At 54.6% G+C, this 19531-nt stretch overlaps 1 protein-coding gene across 2 annotated transcripts in view; it reads left to right on the top strand.

The window, feature by feature from the left end:
• LOC130584720 (receptor-type tyrosine-protein phosphatase V-like) overlaps window positions 1-18587 on the top strand; it is a 48451-nt gene extending 29864 nt beyond the window's left edge. For both annotated transcript variants that reach the window (XM_057384869.1, XM_057384868.1), the window contains exons 22-40: window positions 2412-2479; window positions 2831-2957; window positions 3242-3289; window positions 3677-3770; window positions 4560-4650; window positions 5131-5207; window positions 5985-6119; window positions 6666-6788; window positions 7529-7689; window positions 8067-8202; window positions 9523-9602; window positions 10705-10792; window positions 11477-11567; window positions 12208-12284; window positions 12596-12730; window positions 13921-14043; window positions 14553-14710; window positions 15098-15233; window positions 18071-18587. In XM_057384869.1, coding sequence (XP_057240852.1) covers window positions 2412-2479; window positions 2831-2957; window positions 3242-3289; window positions 3677-3770; window positions 4560-4650; window positions 5131-5207; window positions 5985-6119; window positions 6666-6788; window positions 7529-7689; window positions 8067-8202; window positions 9523-9602; window positions 10705-10792; window positions 11477-11567; window positions 12208-12284; window positions 12596-12730; window positions 13921-14043; window positions 14553-14710; window positions 15098-15233; window positions 18071-18130 — 2008 coding nt within the window. In that variant the 3' untranslated portion in view covers window positions 18131-18587. The remainder of the gene's footprint in view (window positions 1-2411; window positions 2480-2830; window positions 2958-3241; window positions 3290-3676; window positions 3771-4559; window positions 4651-5130; window positions 5208-5984; window positions 6120-6665; window positions 6789-7528; window positions 7690-8066; window positions 8203-9522; window positions 9603-10704; window positions 10793-11476; window positions 11568-12207; window positions 12285-12595; window positions 12731-13920; window positions 14044-14552; window positions 14711-15097; window positions 15234-18070) is intronic.
• Window positions 18588-19531: the final 944 nt, after the last annotated feature.

The following is a 19531-nucleotide window of genomic DNA, read 5'->3' as shown; positions in this document are numbered from 1 at the left end:
CCTTCCTTCCTTCCGCGCCTTCCTTCCGCGCCTTCCTTCCGCGCCTTCCTTCCTTCCTCTCACTACTTTTCCTGTCTGCAGATATGGAAAAAGTAAACTGATTCTTACCAAGTTATTTTATACTCACATTTATGCCAATCAGGGGCTCTTAAGGTGCTGTTTGGGGCAGCACTGGCCCAGATAACACTGAGGGGAGTGGGAAATGACCATTTTTCCCAGGAGAAAAACAGAAGGGAGTTTCCAGAGGGCCATTACCTAGGAAATTCCCCCCAGAATGGGGTCATGAAGAGCAGAGAGCGATTTCTGTGTGCTGTGTTATTCTGCCTGGAGGGAGAATGGCTGACAGTGCACTCCTATCCCATGTCCATCCCATGCTCATCCTGGGTCCCTAGGCTSGCATGGGAATCTCAGGAGCTTTCAGAACCTTGGAGACTGATTGTCCATCAAATCCATCTGTTGTGTATTGTTGACACCTCACCCTCAGGCGTGGCAGGGTGGAAGTTCACTGTTTCACCCCTCAGCCTCAGCTCAGGAGGGATGCAGAGGGGTCARCTGGGGATGGAGAGGGAGCAGCAGGGCACAGGGCTCAGACCAAGGTCTGCCAGCAGCCTCAAAGGGACCTCAACAACAGCACAGTCACACCAGGASAGCCCTCCACACCCAGGCACTGCAAGCCAAGCAGAGCCTCTGTACCTGCCCATCCCAATTCACAGTTTTCACTCCAGCAGAGCCCTCCCAGGGGGGAGCAGCTCATTCATGGCCATCAGGCCCTGTCATTAGTGCCCCTGCCATGATTCAGTAACATGATTCAATAACATGTACTCACCTGCCCAGTTATTCAGGACCAGAAAATGCTTTTACACCRCAGCTTCCTTTCAGTTTGGCTGCCCTAAACAACCTAAATGTCCTCAGTTCAAACAGCACTCGACCTAAATATCCRACCTAAATATCTTAAATATCCAGCCTAAATACCCTCAGTACATGGAACACTCAGCCTAAATATCTAACCCAAATATCCTCAGTAGACTGTGCTACTTTGGGAGTTAATGACTGGTTGGGTGATGAAAAGCTGACAGCCCATCCCCGCTCAGAATTTCTGTCCCTGTTTCTTGTCTTTCAGGGAGTTATTTMTYCACAAACCCTCATCTTTCATGCCATGTCATCAGACATGGGAAAACAAAAGAGTTAATAGTAACTGCTTAAGCAAAGCTGACTGGGCTAAGCCTTCACTGTAGTGCCTATCTTGCCCACCATTAATCATGCTAGCCAAATATAATTTWAAAAAAGACATCCGTAACCGAGTTRCTATTCTTTAGACCCTCAAACCAGTAAAAACCAACTCAAAAGTTTGAACTGATACCAACCAGAAAGCATGCACAGAAACAAAAAGTAAAAAAGTCAACTTTAGACTTCCTACTTCATCAAAAGACCACCTAAAAACCACCACCAGAGTGCAAAATGCATGTGTAAACACATGGAAACCCATTAGCATAAAATGCAGAGACAAGTAATGAATATATATAGGCGAATTGCAAAACTCAATCCCTATGTATCCAATAATAACTCAATAAAAACCAGAGAGTTGTACTGCAAAGGTGTGCACCACAAATAATCATACCTACTTTACAACTTTACTTACTTGTAAAGTCCTTCCCCATCTCAGCATCTGCAGGATCACTTTCCAAGGGAGGTCTGTGCCCTGACAGCCGGCTGTAGGGTGCTGCCAGACGGGACCCACACTCAGTTACAAACTCTTGGCTGCTAAAATACRAAGCTGCCTTTAAAAGCTTTGCCTTGCACATAGGGCACAAGCAACGTGCTTTTGCTAAATTCCAAATCTAAATTTTGCTAATTCTAAGTCATCTGCTCAGATGGGAGCTGTGGGGATTGGTATGCCCATTGCCAGGAGGGGATGAGGGGCACATTTCCACAGGGAGGAGGGTGCCCCATTCACATCTGTGTGTGCATGGAAGGGTCTGACTCAGGSCTCAGCCCTTCCAGCTGAGTGCCCCTGTGTCAAACAGGGCTCAACTCTTCCTGGTCAACCCAGTTAATCAGCTGACAGGAACTATGAGGTTTTAGGTATTTATGTCCTGTAAAAGGCCAGCCACTACTTATCTCTGTAGATAACACTTCAGAGGAGAGCTGCTTCCCATTTCTGCTTTCTGAACAGTTTCTTGTGCTCTTCCAAGTGCAACAAACTTGTCCAAGAGGCAGAAAATGGAGGAAAGACCATTTCCGTACATCCCCTAAATCCATAACACAAAACCAGCTTTTTCCAATGCAGCATTTCAAGGCAGAGGCAGTGGTTGTGTTCCCCTGGGTGCTGCCTGCTGGGTGCTGGGTGCTGGGTGCTGGGTGCTGTGCTTGGCTCAGGCTGTCCCTGACACAGGACTCTGCTTCACCTTCAGGTTCAGCATTGCTGCCTTCACCAAATATGACCCAGTGGCCCCTGCTGTGACATTCACCATGTTCTCAGGTAAGCTGGAGGGTGGCATCTTCCCTGCCTGGCTGTGTGGGTTAGAGGTGATGAACTGCCAGAGAGAGCTCATAGGCTACAGCAAATATAATAAATAGAATAAATGCAGCCATTTGTAAYRGAATTGTAGAATGGTTTGGGTTGGAAGGGACCCTAAAGCTCATCTCATTCCAYTCCCCCTGCCAYGGGGACACYTTCCACTMTCCCAGTTTGCTCCAARCCCCSTCYAAYGTAGCCTTGGACACTTCCAGCTTCTCTGAGCAATCTGTGCCAGGCCCTCCCCACCCTCATCATAAAAAAACTTCTTTACTGATTCTTACTTCTCTCTGTACTCTCTTTTTCCAATTCCAGCTGCTGGATCCGGTGCAGACACAACTCCGCTCTCAATGCCAATAATCGCTGGAATTGTTGTGGGGTTTCTTCTGACACTTGCAGCTATTTTTGCTTTGGTTTACTGGAAACAGCTCAGAGCCAAGAGGTGAGCATGAGCCATGTCTTACCTGCTGGGTGCACGCTGAGATAGCCAGCCTTCAGTGCCAGGCCTGGAGGAGAGCAGGGAGAGGGTGTAAAAAGAGAGTTAGACAAACCAGAATGTGGGCTAGCGGGATTGTGCCTGGCCTGGCAAGCTCAGCAGCCAAAGCCAGAGGGGAGAGAGGAGATGCTTCTGTGGGGTTAAATCACAAAACCCAATACACAGTGCCCTATGGCATCCATCCCTGGCTGCAGGCAGAACTAACTAAAGCTCCTGTGCTTTGGTTCTAGAACCAAGAAGAGCAGCCTGCCCCAGGAAATGGTGACCTACAGCCTGAGGTGAGTGCTGTCTGCCCTCTGTACGGCCCCACTGCAGTTCCCACTGTCCTTTTCACTTCCTTTTTCATGCTTTGACTCAGGGAAAATCCAAATGTCTCCTCTCCTTGCTTATTTTATAAATCAGTCTTTCCCAAGTTCAGTGTTCATTGTCCATCTCCATTCCAAATCAATGCACTGTCTGTCCCTCCTCTGAAAAGAGAACATCCTCATCACCCTGAAACCCTTCCCAAATTAAACTGTTGGACARTGAGTGGGCTATGAACCATCCCTGTGTGTGCACCCAGGTCCTGCAGGTCTCATGCCTGGGCTGTCCCAGTGTCCCCTGACTGGCTGGCCAGAGTTCCCAGTAGCTAAGGCCAGTTTTCCTCTGGACTTCATTCCCTGCAGAAATGTCCACCGGCCAGTTCCCCTACAGAGCTTCAAGCAGTACTATGAGATGAAGACAGCAAATGCTAACCACGCTTTTTTCCAGGAGTTTGAGGTGAGATTACTCCTCCTAGAGATGACACCTTATTTCTCCACTCAGTGGCTCATGCTGTTGGGTGTGGAGTGCCCCTCTCCAGGGACAGTCACCCTTCTCTAGCAATCCAGCCACCCTGTGAAGCAACCACAGATGGGATGGACCCAGTGATCAGGCAGTTCCTGTGCTCAAAACCTGTTTTGTTCCAGTTCTGGTTGAAACACGTGTGGTGTAAGATGAAGTAGGACAGGGRCAGGAGGTGAAGATGAGAGGGGTGGCAATGAGAACCACCCTGACAGTGTCAGCAAAGAGCCTGCAGCCAGAGGGGAGGTCAAGGAGCACTCTCAGGCCTCCAGACTGTGAGCTTCACCTTGGGCTGCCTTCCCTGGCTCCCACTGCCAACATCTGCAGCCTCTGGAATCTTCTGCTGCATCATCTTTCAAATTCCCACCAGCAATTTCACACCCTGTTTGGATCACCCTTCTCTAGCTTTTTGAGTGAGCACAGGGCAGAGGCAGATGCAGCACAAGATATTTCTGTTTGCTCAGCACAGAATCCTCTGAGCTTTGTGGTAGATTTCTGGGGCTTTCCCCCAGTACTTGTTCTCAGATTTTTCTTTTAAATATGAACAGTGCTGTTGAAAAAGGCAGTGGGAAAAGCCTCCACAGGCCATGTGAAGGAGTGGAGCAGTTCCCTGTGTGAGGGGAATCCTCTTTACCCTCCAGATGGAGCTGCTGGCCATGGGCAGGGAGCTGAGCTGGTCAAGAGCTCTCCAGGGCAATGYTCATGATTTTCTCCCCTGTCCTACAGGAGCTGAAGGAAGTGGGGAAGGAGCAGTCGAAGGTGGAGGCTGAGCTCCCAGCCAATGCCTCCAAGAACAGATATCCCCACGTGCTGCCCTGTGAGTGCCATCACCTCCCTTGTCCCCCAGCAGCTGGGGTGGGATCTCACTGGGCAGGCTCAAGGGCAGGCTCAGTGCCTGGCTCCTCTCCTGCAAGCAGGATGGGCCTCAGTTTCCATTTTCCTGCTCGAGGYTTAGCGGCTGAGCCMGGGCTGAGCCCCCATGCTCCRCAGCTCCTCCAGCTGRGTGAGCCCAGCTCAGGGTGGGTCCTGGCTGGGCACCAAAGGGGGTCCTCGAGCTCCACTGATGGGCGTTGTGACCCCAGTTGTGTTTTCCCATCCCCTGCCAGCCCAGCTGGTGAGCAGTGCTCACCTCTGCAGGGAGAAGGTTCCTGGTGGAGCACGGAGCCTCCCTGCCGGGGCTGCTGGGGTCAATCCCAGCAATCCCACTGGGTCACCCCGGCCCTGTCCTGCTGAAGGGCTGCCCCAGGGGCTCACCTGTGGGTGTGGGGTTTCACCTGTGTGTGGGGGTCTCTTTCAGACGATCACTCTCGGGTCAAGCTAAGCCAGCAGGGGGATGATCCACACTCAGACTACATCAAYGCCAACTTCATGCCTGTGAGTGCCCGCTTGCCTTCCCCGCAGGGACATGGCCATGGGGCAATGTCACACARACTCTGCCCCCTCTGTGAGGGCTGGTGGGCACCATGAGATGCTGGTGAAGCTGGCACGGRCCAGCAAGGAGCTGGGGAAGGGTGGAGGTGTGTGGCTGCCCCATGGAGCCTGTCGGGTGGCAAACGCCGTGGTGCAGAGTGTGAGTGTGGAACACCGGCCGGGCTCTCTGCTTTCTTCTCATGAGCTGTCTGTCCTCTTCCATCACCTCCCAGCTTACTGCCCTGTCTCTCTGCCTGCTCTTTCCCCTTCTGCTCTGTGCAGCTGCATTTGAACAAGCCCGGAGCTGTGCCTTCACCCCCCAGCCGGGAGGGGTTCCCAGGTAACAGGCAGGGCACGCAGCATGCACGGTGTGTGGAGCTGGGGGCACGCGTGTGTGCAAGGGCAGAGAAACACCCCGAGACCTTGCATGCTCACCCCACCCTCAGCACTCAGGGGGAAGCGCAGGGAAGACMCAGATCTGTCATTCCCTGGTCAGACTGAATGAGGAACTGCTTGGAGGGAAATGGTGKGGGTGACTTTATTCCAGATATGTAGAGAGCATGTGCTGGGCAGCTCATGCTGCCTCTGAGATTAGCTGGAACTGTGCCCACGTGGGCTGAGGGCAACAGCAATTTCTCCTTCTGCCACAAAAACAGACCAGGCACTGACTGGTCCCAGGGCAGGACCCACCCACATGGGCAACCTGCCAACCCATCTTGCTGTTGTCTGCCTCTTGCTCAGGGCTACACATCCCAGCAAGAGTTCATCGCCACCCAGGGGCCCCTGAAGAAAACCATAGAGGACTTTTGGAGGCTGGTGTGGGAGCAGAACGTGTGCAACATCATCATGCTGACAGTGTGCATGGAGAACGGGCGGGTAGGTGGGACCAGCCCTGCCCTGTCCTGGGGCTGTGAGCCGAGCCCTCCCCAAAAACCCTGCACTGATATGGCCCCAGGGCCAGCACAGCCCATACCCTTCCCTGGCAGGCGGTTTGGGGGAAGAGAGGCTGATCTAAACTTGGGACAGAAGTGGGACTTAGCTGGGGCTGTGCCCATCACCCTCAGATATTCCTGCAGAGTCTGAAACTGCCACGTGCTCTGGGCGAGCCACCTCACACGGGCTGTCCCTCACAGAGGTTAATTCAGAGAATAAAAAAGCAGTTCTGTTTATTGAAGGGCTTTCAGGTACATTCAGGGCAGTCCCAGCCCGGTCTCCAGGGATGATGGGACCTGCACAGGTCCTTTTTTCTGGAGCAGGCTGAGATCCAGATCAAGAGGCTGCGGGGTAGACCGTGCAGAGCTCCCGCTGGGAAGGGGATGCACCCCTGCCCGCTCCCCAAGGCGTGTCCTGGCTTCCCTCACAGCTCCCCAGACTCTCCCCAAAGGTCACCTTGTCCCTCATGGGGCCCCTGTCCTGCCCTAGGTGCTGTGTGACCATTACTGGCCGTCGGAATCTGCCCCGATCTCCTACGGACAGGTGCGTGTCCAGCTGCTGACGCAGAGCAGTGCTGAGGAGTGGACCACGCGGGAGTTCAAGCTGTGGCATGTGAGTACGGACCCCAGGGGACATGGGGACATGTTGGGGGCTGGGGGTGGGCCCTGGCATTTCTCCTCAGTGGTGGTGGCACCTTTCCCCRCCGTTTGTGGTGCTCAGAGAAGATCCAAGCCCCGAGGAGCAGTGTGTCCCTTCAGATGGGTGACACAGGGATGTCCAGCTTGTGTCACGCTGTGGGGGAGGATGGAGGAGCAGGAGCCACCAGGAGCGCAGGAGCCAACAGGAGCACAGCAGCCCTGGCAGGGTCAGTGCCTGGCTCCTCTCCTGGCACCAGAAGGGCTCCTGAAATGGGCCTCAGTTTCCCTTTTCGTGGTGGACACTCGAGGTTTGATGGCTGTGTCCCCGCAGCTCCTCAAGCTGGGTGAGCCCAGCTCAGGGTGGGTCCCAGCTGGGCACCAGAGGTGTCCCCAGGTGTTCCCAGCTGTCCCTATCTGTCCCCAGCTATCCCCAGGTGACCYCAGCTGTCCCTAGGTGTCCTCAGCTGTCCCTAGCTGTCTCCAGACATCATCTGCTGTCCCCAGGTGTCCCCAGCTGTTCCCAGCTGTCCCCAGATGTCCCTAGGTGTCCATAGCTGCCTCCAGGTATCCTCTACTGTCCTCAGCTGTCCCTAGTTGTCCATAGCTGTCCCCAGCTGTCCATAGCTGTCCTCAGGTGTCCCCAGGTGTCCATAGTTGTCCCCAGCTGTCCCCAGGGCCGCAGGGTGTGAGCCCACCCCCACCCATCCCCCACAGGAGGGTCAGCGGGCGGAGCGCTTCGTGTCCCACCTCCACTACACCTCATGGCCCGACCACGGCATCCCCGAGTCCACCTCATCCATCATGGCCTTCCGAGAGCTGGTCAGGGAGCACATCCAGAGCACCAAGGACACGGGGCCAACCCTCGTGCACTGCAGGTGAGGCTCTGTCCCCAGGGGCAGAGGGAGGGGACAGTGGGACAGAGCAGGGGGATGAGGGTCCTGCTGGTACCCAGGGTGTGGGGCAGCTGGAGATGGTCAGCACCATCCCAGGGCAGCCTGAATGACCCCTCAGTCCCCGGGTGCCATGCTGGGGTCAGTGCCTGGCTGTGCTGCAGCTGCAGGGAGCCATGGGCCTGGTTTAACCCTTGGAGGGWAGTGGTGTGGGTCACTCTGTTCCAAATATGTAGCGAGCATATTTCAGCTGATTTCAGTGGGAAGGCATGGGGAAGACACGGAGCCTTCTCAGAGCTGTGCTGCGGAGGGATGAGAGACACGGGGGGGATTTGGGAGGGTAATCCTGTCCATGCCCTCAGTGCCGGCGTGGGTCGCAGCGGCACCTTCATCGCCCTGGACCGGCTGCTGCAGCAGATGAAGCAGGAGAAGGCAGTGGACATCTTCGGCGTTGTGTACGCCCTCAGGATGAACCGGTACCTGATGATTCAGACGCTGGTGAGATGCCTGCTCCCTCCTTCCCCCAGCCCCTCACWTCATTCCACTGAAATTCACAGGACTGGCTTGGTCCCCAGCCTGTCACTGTGCCATCGTGCTGCTCAGGTTGCCTTGATTGGCTAGTTTTAATTATTGCTATTTTAAAATTTTATAATTATATATCTATACATATAATTATATATATCATATATTATTTATATATAATATGTATAATATATTATATATATTATTTATCATATAATATAATATATTATTATATATCATTATAGATAATTATTATATTATATTATATTATATTATATTATATTATCACATTATATCACATTATATCACATTATATCACAATTTTATATTATTATATATTGTAATTATATATAATATATCTATACATAGAATGTAGAGTAAGTAATATATAATATAAATTATTATTTATATTAATATTACTTATTAATATAAATAATAGAGAGATATAAAAATATTATATAATACATAATTATATTTAATTATTGTATTTATTTGCTAGTTTAATTATGGCATAGACACAGTTAAGGGGATAAAAGGGTTTTACCTCAGTATTTAATGGCGTTTTTAATAGGTTTAAGATAGTACAGGGCACGCTGATCTCTTAGTGAGGATGTTTGGTTTTTCTGCCCAGCAGAGCTTTTAAAATTAATATATTTATAAATATATATTTATAATATATATATTTATATATTTATTATATATAATATATTTATAATATAAAATATATTTATATATTTGTATATGATTTATATATGTATTTATAATAAATATACATTTATAATAAATAAATATATTAAGCTAGAATATTAGGCTACAAGAATTAAAAGTATGCAGGTGAAGGGTACGAGGATACATAAAGGGTACAGAAATRTTTAGAAGGGTATATAAAATATATTAAAGGACATATAAAAATAATAGGCAAAAATCATTATCCATCATTCAAAGCAGCATCTCAGCTGGAGTGGAAACTGCTGGGGCGGTTTTCAGCAGCTCCATGCCCTGCTAGAACCACAGCAGCAACATCCAGAGTGTCAGACACTTCCCAGGAGGCTCAGGAAGACCCCGGAGCACTGGGAAACAGGATCAGTCCCTTTGCAGGCAGATCCTTGCTCTCACCACGTTGTGGGTCCGTGATGCCCCATATCCCATCTCCCATCTCCCATCTCCCATCTCCCATCTCCCATTTCCAGTCCTCGGGGCTGGGACACGGGGTCAGCGCTCCCCTTGAGGACAGCCAGACCATGCCCACCGTGCCGTGCTGTCTCTGCGGTGTGACTCTGTGCCTTTGCCTTCCAGTCCCAGTACATTTTCCTGCACAGCTGCATTCTGGACAAGATCCTGGAGGAGCCTTTGCTGGGTTTAGCAGGGACAGAGAGGTAAGGCCTTGCTGTGCTTTGCCCCTCTGCCCACCCTGATCCACCACCCCTCCAGGGCAAGCCTTGGCTCCCGGACAGATGGACAGGGAAGCCCAGCCAGCCATCCCCACCGTGTGTTTTGGGAAGGGTCAGCACAGGAGCTTCTCCCTGTGATGCCTAAAATCCAGCTTACCTAAACCAGAGGCTGGACAAAATTCAGAGAATCAAAAAGAAGTTGTATTTATGGAAGAGCCTTCAGGGCCATTCAGGGCAGTCCCAGCCCAGCCAGGGGCTGCACCCACAATGGACAATGGCTTACGGGTTTTTCACCCTTTCTCACTTTTGTCCATTTGCACATCAGGGCTGAATCCTCCAATTGCAGCTCAGCCAATGCAGTCATTCACTCCAAGTTGGCTGCCCCAATTCTCTGTTGTTTCCATCTCTTGGGGCCTGGCACAGTGAGGTGTCCTTGAGTTTGGGGCCTGGAGAAGAATTGTTTTGTGTAAAAATGGGAGAACAGGAGCTCACTGCTGTACACTAAAGAATTACAGGATTACAGATACATGAAGAATACAAAAGCTAAAATCTTAAGGCATCACCTGTTCATGGGCATCACCCAGCACAGAGCAAAGTGCCAGCATTCCTGGTACACCAGTGCCAGAGAGCTGTGCTGGGGAAGGCATTTCCTTCAGCCCCTGCCCTCGCAGCCCAGGCATGGCCCAGAGATGTGATCAAACTGGAGAGGCTCAGGGCAGCTGGGTGGCCTTGGGGTGTCCCTCCTAATGGAGGCTGAGAGGACAGGGCAAGGTCCAGCTGGGCATGGCTTTGACCACCTGTCTCATTGTCCTGGGGCTGCATCTGGGAGTCACACRCCTGTCCTTGTGGTCAGATTGTCTCCCCCCTCATGCAGAACAGGATGTCCTTGTCCTTGCTGCCTCTTGGGAATGAGCCCTGGGCTGTGCCACTGAGAGCTGCCTGTGCAGGGGAGAGCAGGCTGTCAGGGCCAGAGCTGGGCTGGGAACCTGAGACACCCCTGGCATTGGAGGAGTGCAGGTYACTGCCAGCTCTGTCCACCTGGGTCAGTGAGCTCAGCCTCAGCCTCATGCCCCGGCTCTGTCCGCAGGTCCTGCCCCATCCCGCTGAAGAGCTTTGCCCAGCACTACGCCCAGAAGGCAGCCAAGGCACATATGGGCTTCCTGAGGGAGTACGAGGTGAGAACTGGCCCGGGCAGCTGCAGGGAGCGCTGCCACAGCCGTGTGTGCTGAGGGCACCTGGGCAGGGACTGCAGCTGGCAGGCTGGGGGACACTGCGTGGGTCTGTGTGACAGGGGACACCCACAGGTCTGTGTCACGGGGACGCCGCATGGGTCTGTGTGACAGGGACACCCTGTGGTTCTATGTCATGGAGACACCCGCAGGTCTGTGTCATGGGGACACCCCGCAGGGCTGTGTTACTGGGGACACCCACAGGTCTGTGTCATGGGGACATCCCTAAGGTGCTTCCTGAGTGGGTTTCCTGGGTGTTCTGTCAGGGTTCCCTCTCCATTCTGACAGCATCCCCCTCTCCATTCTGGCAGCGTCCCCCTCTCCATTCTGGCAATGTCCCCACTCCATTCTGGCAGTGTCCCCTCTCCATTCTGGCAGTGTTCCCTCTCCATTCTGGCAGTGTCCCCTCTCCATGGCGCTGCACGCCCAGGCCCAGAGCTCCCTCATGCATTCTGCACTGCTCAGGGTCTGTCCATCACCCCCTCCTTCCTGGGTCCTGCCTGGACAGCAGCAGTCTTTTGCTGACCACATGGCACACACCTGGCAGCCTGGAGTCCAAGTGTCCTCAGGAGGCCCTGGTTCCTCCTGTCCTGCTCCTGACCCTTCCTCCCCTCTCTCTCACTCCTGCAGGCCCTCCTGGAAGCTGTCAAGGAAGAAGCCAGCTCTGCATCACCATCTTCAGGCAGCCAGCAGACACGGCCCTCTTCCAGCATCCTGCCATGTGAGTTCTGGGACACCTTCCATCCTCTTCCTTCCTGCTCCTCTTCCTCCTCTGAAAAGCCAGGCTGGACCTGGGCTGGTAGTCCACAGCACGAGAAAGTATTTTGAGACTTTGGCAACTCCACCAGAAGGCTCCTGAGGTGTTTGGGATGGAGCACGTGGTTTTTGGGGCTGGGATAGGTGGGTTTGCTCAGCATGGAGAAGGCAAAGGGGAGTTCTTATCGCTGATTTCAGCTACCTGTGGGACAGCACAGGGAAGGCACGGAGACCTCCCAGAGCCGTGCCATGGAGGGATGAGAGACACAGGGGGTGATTTGGGAGGGTAATCCTACTCAGTGGAAGGAATAATGAGTTTCCATGAAGATGCTCAAACACTAGAACAGAGGCCCAGAGCTCTCCATCCTTGATCAGAGGCCAATCTCCATTGGCTCACACACCGAGTGACCTGCACTACCAGAGGCTGGCATAAGGACTTGTCTTTTGGGACCCAATATCCACAGGCCAGGGATGAGCAGTGCAGCAGGGCATGCCTTTGCCAGGAAGTGGTGCAGGAAGGATCGGATTGGTGTGACAGTCAGTCTGCAGAGGCTGTTGGAGTTTGAGACTGCCTCAAACTCCTCCAGCTCCCGCTTGCTTTGCAGATGATCGCTCCAGAGTGAAGTTCTCCCTGCTGGAGCAGGGCCCATTCTCAGGACTGCTGCAATCGTGGCGTATCCCGGTGAGTTGCACCCCAGCAGCAGCACCCAGCCCTGTGCCCTGGGTGTTTCATCCTCGCTGTGCCACTGTGCCCTGGCTCCTGCACTGCTCCAAGCGTAATTGTCACTGTGAACCTGCATGGAGAAGAAGGGATTGAGAGAACTGAGAACATACTTCCCTTGCTTGCCCTCCCTCAGTGCTTTCTCTTCTCTTCTTGCCTCCTGACCTGCTGAGGTCCCCTCCCCTCCCCTCCCCTCCCAACTCCTCTCACATCCACCTGGGCAGACAGCACACCCTCTCCAGCAGGACAGTAACATTTACATTCCCCACCAGGGCTGCAGCTCCAGCAGGGACTATCTGGCCATCCATGGCCCTGACAAGCTGACCATGGAGGACTTCTGGACCCTGGTGTGGGAACAGGATGTCCACACGATCCTGACACTTCTCCCATGGCAGGAGAAGGGGGAGGTAAGGCATTGTGCCCACCTGTGCCATGGCAGAGGGGGGATCTCTTTGGTGGAGTTGGAATTGGCAGAGCTCTCGAAACTCTTCACTGCCTCCTGAGCCTGCATGCAAAGCCAGCTCAACGAAAGCTGGACCTTTCCTGGGTCCAGGAGCTCCCACAGCTTTTCAGGGTAGACAGGTCCTTCTGTCCCTCATGCCTGGGCTCAGCTCCTGCCCTTCCAGCTGCATCTGCATGAGACCAAGGGCAGCAGTTCCTGCCCTGCCCAGTTGACAGGTAGACASTGGCTGAGCAGATTCCTGCTGCCAGGAAGCTTTGGGTTCCCAGATGGGCTGCCTGAACCTGCTGCTGTTCCCAGAGCTCCCTCAGGTGGGGCATGAACAGCCATGGGGAGATGCTGGGTGTGCTCTTGGTCCAGCCCCACCACAGACCCCGGAGATGGTGACTGATGTGACAGACAATGACCATCAACAGGTATCCTAGATTGAAAGCAAACCAGCGGGGGAATTGCCTCCAGACAAATATGTTACCAGAGATTCTAAGTCACAACTACAATTTAATAGGAAAAATTAAAATAAAGGCAATAATATAGAAACTGTAGCTCAAACTGACAGAGTCAGAATATAACCTGACATCCTGTTGGGCAACAGGGTGGTGGCTGCAGTCCCATTGGAGTGATGGATGTGCTCTGGTTCAATGTTCAATGTTCAATGTTCAGTGGTGGCTGCAGCCCCGTTGCAGTGAGGGATGTGCAATGGTCAATGGTGGTGCAGCCCCATTGCAGTGATGAATGTGCTCTCGACCAAGCATTGATCCTGCAGACTGGTCCAGTCCATCTCTGGAGGTCCAGGGGTGGTTCTCAGCTCCTCTCCTCTGAGAATGCAGTAGAAGAAGTGTCCCACTGTCCCCAGGCTTCAGTTTATGTGCCAGTAGGGATGTCCAGTTGCTCCTCTCTGGACAGGGCATCCCCCAATGGGATGATGGAATTCCATGGATCATTCCCAGAGCCCTCGATGGCCCATGAGCAGAGATGGACCCCCCAAGGGTGTTATCAGGGCTGGGTCATGCTGAGGATAAAGAACTCTGCCCCAGCTGGTTTAACAGCTCATGGAGATGGTGATGGAATACAGACTGCTTTTCTTACACCTTCCATGGAACCTAAGACAGCAGGAAGCCAAACTCCTGTTGCACACAGGTGCCAGGTGAGGTGTGCTGGCCCCTGGAAGGAGACTCGCTCTGCACGAAGACACTGACCATCCAGTGTGACACAGARAAGCTTGTCTCGGGATGGAGATGTACCCAGCTCAGACTGAAACACGTATGTGTCCGTGGGGCTGTCCTGGCTCCCACCTCCTGGGATTGGGGTGGGTCTGTAGGGGCTGAAAGGTCAGTGGGCACTTCTCCAGACTGCAAGGGCAGAGTGCCAGCAGTCCRCAACTGCAGGAGAGAGTCTGGATCACAACACCCAGAACTGAGTGGACACAGGAGATGCATGGGAGAGGCCCTGGGGGCTTCCCCCACCCCTTTGGTCTGATAGGTCTTTCTGACCCCTTTGCAAAGGCCCACACAAGTGTCAGTCCCCTCTCCAGGAGCAGGTCAGGGTGCTGTGGGAAGAGTGCAGGTTGCCAGGATCACCGTATCCTCTGTGTGGGTGGTGGGCAGTGCCCAGCAGAGATGCCTGGGCAGCTGTCCAGAGGCTGCCAGTGAGCTCAGACAAGCCTCGGGCAGCCTAAGGGTGGGAGAACTGGGAGAACTGGGGCCCCTCTGCATCCAAACTCACCAAACACCCAAATCCCACCAGCCACAGCAGCTCTTTGTATCCCACAGGAGAAGAAGGCGAAGGAGAGGCAGGTGCAGCGGTTCCTGTACACGCTGTGGAGCAGCAAGCAGCAGCCCGATGTGCAGGGTCTGATGGAGCTGCTCACGACTGTCCGGCGGTGCACACCCCACCGCAGGAGGGTGGGCCCTCTGCTGCTGCACTGCAGGTACCCAGGGTCACAGCTCCATCCACGGGCAGCCTCCCAGAGCTGGAGGACACCAGGCTGCTTGGTTCCTGGCATGGCACCGACAAACCTTCCCTTCYGTGCCCTTGGGGCACATTGGTGCTTGGCCCCTGGCAATCAGTGGAGGTTCTGAGCCTGGGAGGTCACAGGGAGCAATGTTTTGCCAAGGGCTGGGAGGAGAGAGGGCAAACAGGGCTGGGTCAGGGGGACAGGCTGAGGTGGCCAGGCCATCCCTGCAGGGATTCGCTTGGACCCAGCGAGAGCTCACAGCACCAACACAGCTCCTGGGACTGGCGCTCTCTTCCAGAGAGGTTCAGCTCAGCCTGGCCTGGCATCAGTGACCCCCCACCCCCTCCTTGTCCCCTGCAGTGGTGGTGTGAGCCAGATAGGGACATTGATCTCCCTGGATTGCCTGCTGCACCAGATGAAAGCTGAGAGGACTGTGGACATCTACGGCGTGACCCTGCAGCTGGCCAGATGCTGCTGCCTCATGACCCCGACCCTGGTAGGTGGGAAGGCGGAGGGGTGGTGGGCAGGGTGGAGCAGAGCCTTGGTGCATCCTGCTCACCCTGGGTGCTCCCTGCTGCCCTTGGGAGCCCATCCAGCCTCAGCAGGATTCATTCCACGCTTCTTCCCCACCCTGTGGCTCTGTCAGTCGCCAAGGACTCAGGGCAGTCACTTTTTCCAGGCAGGAGTTTTTCATCTCCTCAGTTCTGGAGATCAGTTAAATTGCATTTGAGCTCACAGTGAATGCCAGGCACTCTTCCCACTGTACCCCAGGAACTGTGGAGCACTGGTGCCATCCTACAGGACCTGCCTGCTCACTCTTGCCTCCTGGGCATGGCGGTCAGCCTGGGCACCCAGAGTGTCCCCTCGGCCAGTACCTGTCCTGCCGCCTCCCCCAGAGCCAGAGCCTGGTGTGGCAGCTGGGGCTGCCTGTCAGGGGACAGCAGGACACACTGCCACGTTAGCAGGCACTGTCTGACACTGCTGTGGCACTGCTGTGGCACTGTCTGTGCTATTTCTGTGGCACTGTCTGACACTGCTGTGGCACTGTCCGTGGCACTGTCTGTGGCACTAACGCTGCGGTGGCATTGTCTGGTGGCACTGCAGTGGCACTGCTGTGGCACTGTCTAATGCTGTTGTGACACTGTCCGTGGCAATGGCTGTGGAACTGTCTGTGGCACTGTCTGATGCTGCTGTGGCACTGTCTGTGGCATTTCTGTGGCACTGTCTAACGCTGCTGTGGCACTGTCTAACGCTGCTGTGGCACTGCTGTGGAACTAACACTGCTGTGACACTGTCTGATGCTGTTGTGGCATTGTCTGTGGCACTGTCTGATGTTGCTGTGGCACCCCTGTGGGCCTGTCTGACGCTGCTGTTCCGTGCCAGCCCAGCCTCGCCGTGCCAGTCCTGACGGTCACTCGTGGCACCAATGCCTCTGGACAYGCTCCAGCTGCTGCAGCTGCCGGATGAGCTGATGCACATCCCTGGAAACACTCCCCACAGGGCATAGCAGAACCGGGGAGGATCTCTCCAAGCTTTCCCAGCTGCAGAGCCTCCTTCAAGAAGCTAATTACATTCTTAATTAATGTGAACCATGTGCGTGGTGGGAGCCAGAGGAGGGCAGAGCGGCTGCTGCCCCCGCGTCAGAGCTGCTTTGTGCTCCCGCGGCGCCCGGCGCTGCAGGGACACCAAATGGCCATAAAGGCACAGCGAGTGCCCATCAAACGCTGCCGTCCAGCTGAAGGGGGACAGCAGAGGAGCTGCTTCCCCTCAGAGCAGCAGGGCTGCCCCCCAGCCTCCCCCATCCCTGTCGGGGCTTGCCAGCATCCCTTTATGTCTGCCAGGGTCATCGGCTGCTTCTGTGCTGGGGGCACTGGATTTTTGGGGGGGAAGTGAGGGGAGAGATGACCCTTTGATGGATGTCCACGGATAACTGTGGGATATTCAGCTCCAGCGTGGCGTGTCCCAGAKGATGTGCTCTTGCATGTGGCCGGGCACTGAATGTGCTGAGGTCAGCCTTGGGCTGTCACATTTCCCAATCAGAGCCGGCACGCTCTGGTGACCCGGAGCCTGGGCCATTGTGTGATCCACAGCATTCCGGACCCTTCCGTGGGGCTGGACCCACCACGGGGAGGAGGCTCCTCGTGACTCGCGGCTCAGCCAGCGCATTAACGAGCTCTTGGGGGCCCCTTTGYATGTCCCTAATCCCCCCCGGGCGCTGCCGTGTGATTCCAACCCATCCTATGTGCTGGCTGGCCCTGCCCTCCAACTCTGTGCCCTGGGTACGGCCCCRTTTACCTTCCCCACATCTTGCCTGGTCAGTCCTGGTGTTGTTTTGGGGCAGCCTGGTGTCGTTTTGAGGCAGCCTGTCRTYRTTTCRGGGCAGCCTGGCATCATTYTGGGGSAATYKGRTGTTWTKWKGSRGCMKKGYRWYRTTTTGAGGCAGCCTGGCATYGYTTAGGGGCAKCYTGRTGTCATTTAGGGGCAGCCTGGCATTGTTTTGGGGCAGCCTGGTGTCATTTAAGGGCAGTCTGGCATCRTTTAGGGGCAGCCTGGCATTGCTTAGGGGCATCCTGGTGTCATTTAGGGGCAGCCTRGCRTCATTTTGGTGTTGTTTAGGGGCAGCTTGTCATCATCTTGGGGCAGCCTGGCAYTGTTTTGGGGCAGCSTGGTGTTGTTTTGGGGTAGCCTGGCATGRGGGCAGAACCTCTTACCAAACACACAGACAAGGGGACTTGAAACCTCCAAACCCACAGCTGGATCAGTTTGGTGGTCCTAAAAAGAGACAAACAGTGCAGCTGGGCTAAACCCACACGGGTTTTTCTGTACCTTGGTGATGTGCTGTCAGCACATCCACCCTGATGTGCTGTCAGCACCTGGCTCTGGTACACCGGGACTGTCCTGGCCCAGAGGTGTTCCCTCGTGGCCCCGGATCACTGCTGCACCTCTTGCACTCCAGCTCCATGCCCTGCAGCGTCGCTGGAGCTGCTCTTCGCTCTTGTTTGGGATGCAAACGCCACCGCACCTCCAAAAGCCACTGGGGCACCTGGAGGAAGCCCAGTGACATTGTMCTCTCCATCCTGGATGGGATGTTCCTCTCAACCCCATCATGGGGGGGATGAAGGAGGGGAAACAAACATGGTATGACAGGCATGATTCTGCCTTTCTATCCTGTGGTGACACAGGACCTTCATGGATCACTCAGGAGAGCAAATCCTGCTCTGCTCTCCGACCCTGTTCCTTTATTACAATTTCTTAAGGCAAACTGCGAGGTTTATCTGTGAGCAGGAGGTCTCTGTCACAAACCTGCTTCTAACCTCCCTTTCTCCCTTGCAGGACCAGTACATGCTCCTGTACTCCTGCATCCRGGACATCATTGCTCGGGACCAGCCCTAACAGAGCCAGCTCAGAACCAGCCTGGCYCTTCCTGGCACCCCTCTGCGGGTCCTGGATGGAGCTGGGAGCTGGTGAGAGCCCCGTGGGACTCTTGGAACAGAGCGAGCCCAGCACTGTCCCCAGCGTGGTGTGAGCTGTAACACAGACAGCGGACAGCCGGACAGTGCCCTGACACTCAGTAAGGGGCTGGGCAGGATGCTCTCTTCCTTTGGCCATCTCCTGGGATTCCTGGTGCCTGGAAGGTTCTCTAGCCCCACTCACAGTGCACTGTGGGGCTCTGTGGGGCCCCCGAGGCGCAGCATGAGCACGGAGCACCGCGATCTCCACGTGCCATGGGCACCGGCGTGAGGAGGCCCCAGACATGCCCTGGACTGTGGGAGCTGGCTCRTCTGGGTTGGTGGAACGGCCCTAGGTACAAACAATAAACAGCTCTTGTAAAGTGTRTGCTAAGAGAGGCTTTGGGGGTCCAGTGATGGGAAGGCTGCAGCTACAGCTGGTCCCGAAAGGGCAGCGGTGTCCCCAGCCACAGGACACAGCGGTGTGCCTCAGGCATGTCCATGGCACACAGCAGTGTCTCTCGGACATGTCCATGGCACACAGCAGTGTCTCTCGGGCATGTCCATGGCACACAGCAGTGTCCCTCGGGCACTCCAGATGCTGCAGTCCATGGCACACAGCAGCTTCTGCTCACTCTCATCCACTCCTTCCCCTAAGGCAACCCCTCTGCAGGGAGTGCCCAGCCCACCCACAGCTCCATGAGGAAGGGATGCATTTTCAGATGGATCCCAGGCTCAGAGAGTGAACCTGCAGCTCCTCAGCACCAAGGAGCAGGGCAAAGCCACCTGATTCAGCTGGCAGCCCCAGCAGTCCCTGCAGGGACAAGGCTGCCCTACGAGCAGGGGTGGCCATGCAYGAGCTGAAATCACGAGTGGCAACTCTGCTCATTGAGCTGCAAGTGCAGGACAGAAGGAAGAGTAAAACAAAGAAAATGGTTTCACAACCATATTCCTGGTGTAGGAAAAAACTGCATGTGGGACACTGTCTGCCCTTCACCCYTCAGGCAGTGCGGGGTTATGGTGCAGACTCAAAGCAGTAACCCTGTCCTGGTGTGACCCACATCCCTGTGCCATGCCCCATGGGAGCTGCCCTGGAGCAGGGTGAGGAGACAGAACGGGTGTGATGGGGGATCCCAGMACCTGTCACAGAGAGCAGAGAGCCCCACGTGGGTGACTGAGTTGGCCACTCATCCTAATGCTCCCTCTTCCAAAACAAGGAACGGGACACCCGGGGCACCTCAGCATCRGCCATCCCAGCCCTGGGATGAGGCCTCTTTTGYACCTATATCTGCTTTTCCCTCTTCYAAGCCACGTTTCTCTGTGGCAGTTGCTTTCCCAGCCCCTC

Source organism: Malurus melanocephalus, unplaced genomic scaffold, assembly GCF_030028575.1.
Source record: "Malurus melanocephalus ecotype Western Australia unplaced genomic scaffold, MMel_1.1 scaffold_752, whole genome shotgun sequence".
Classification (NCBI taxonomy): Eukaryota; Metazoa; Chordata; class Aves; order Passeriformes; family Maluridae; genus Malurus; species Malurus melanocephalus.
This window is presented reverse-complemented; position numbering and strand designations above follow the sequence as displayed.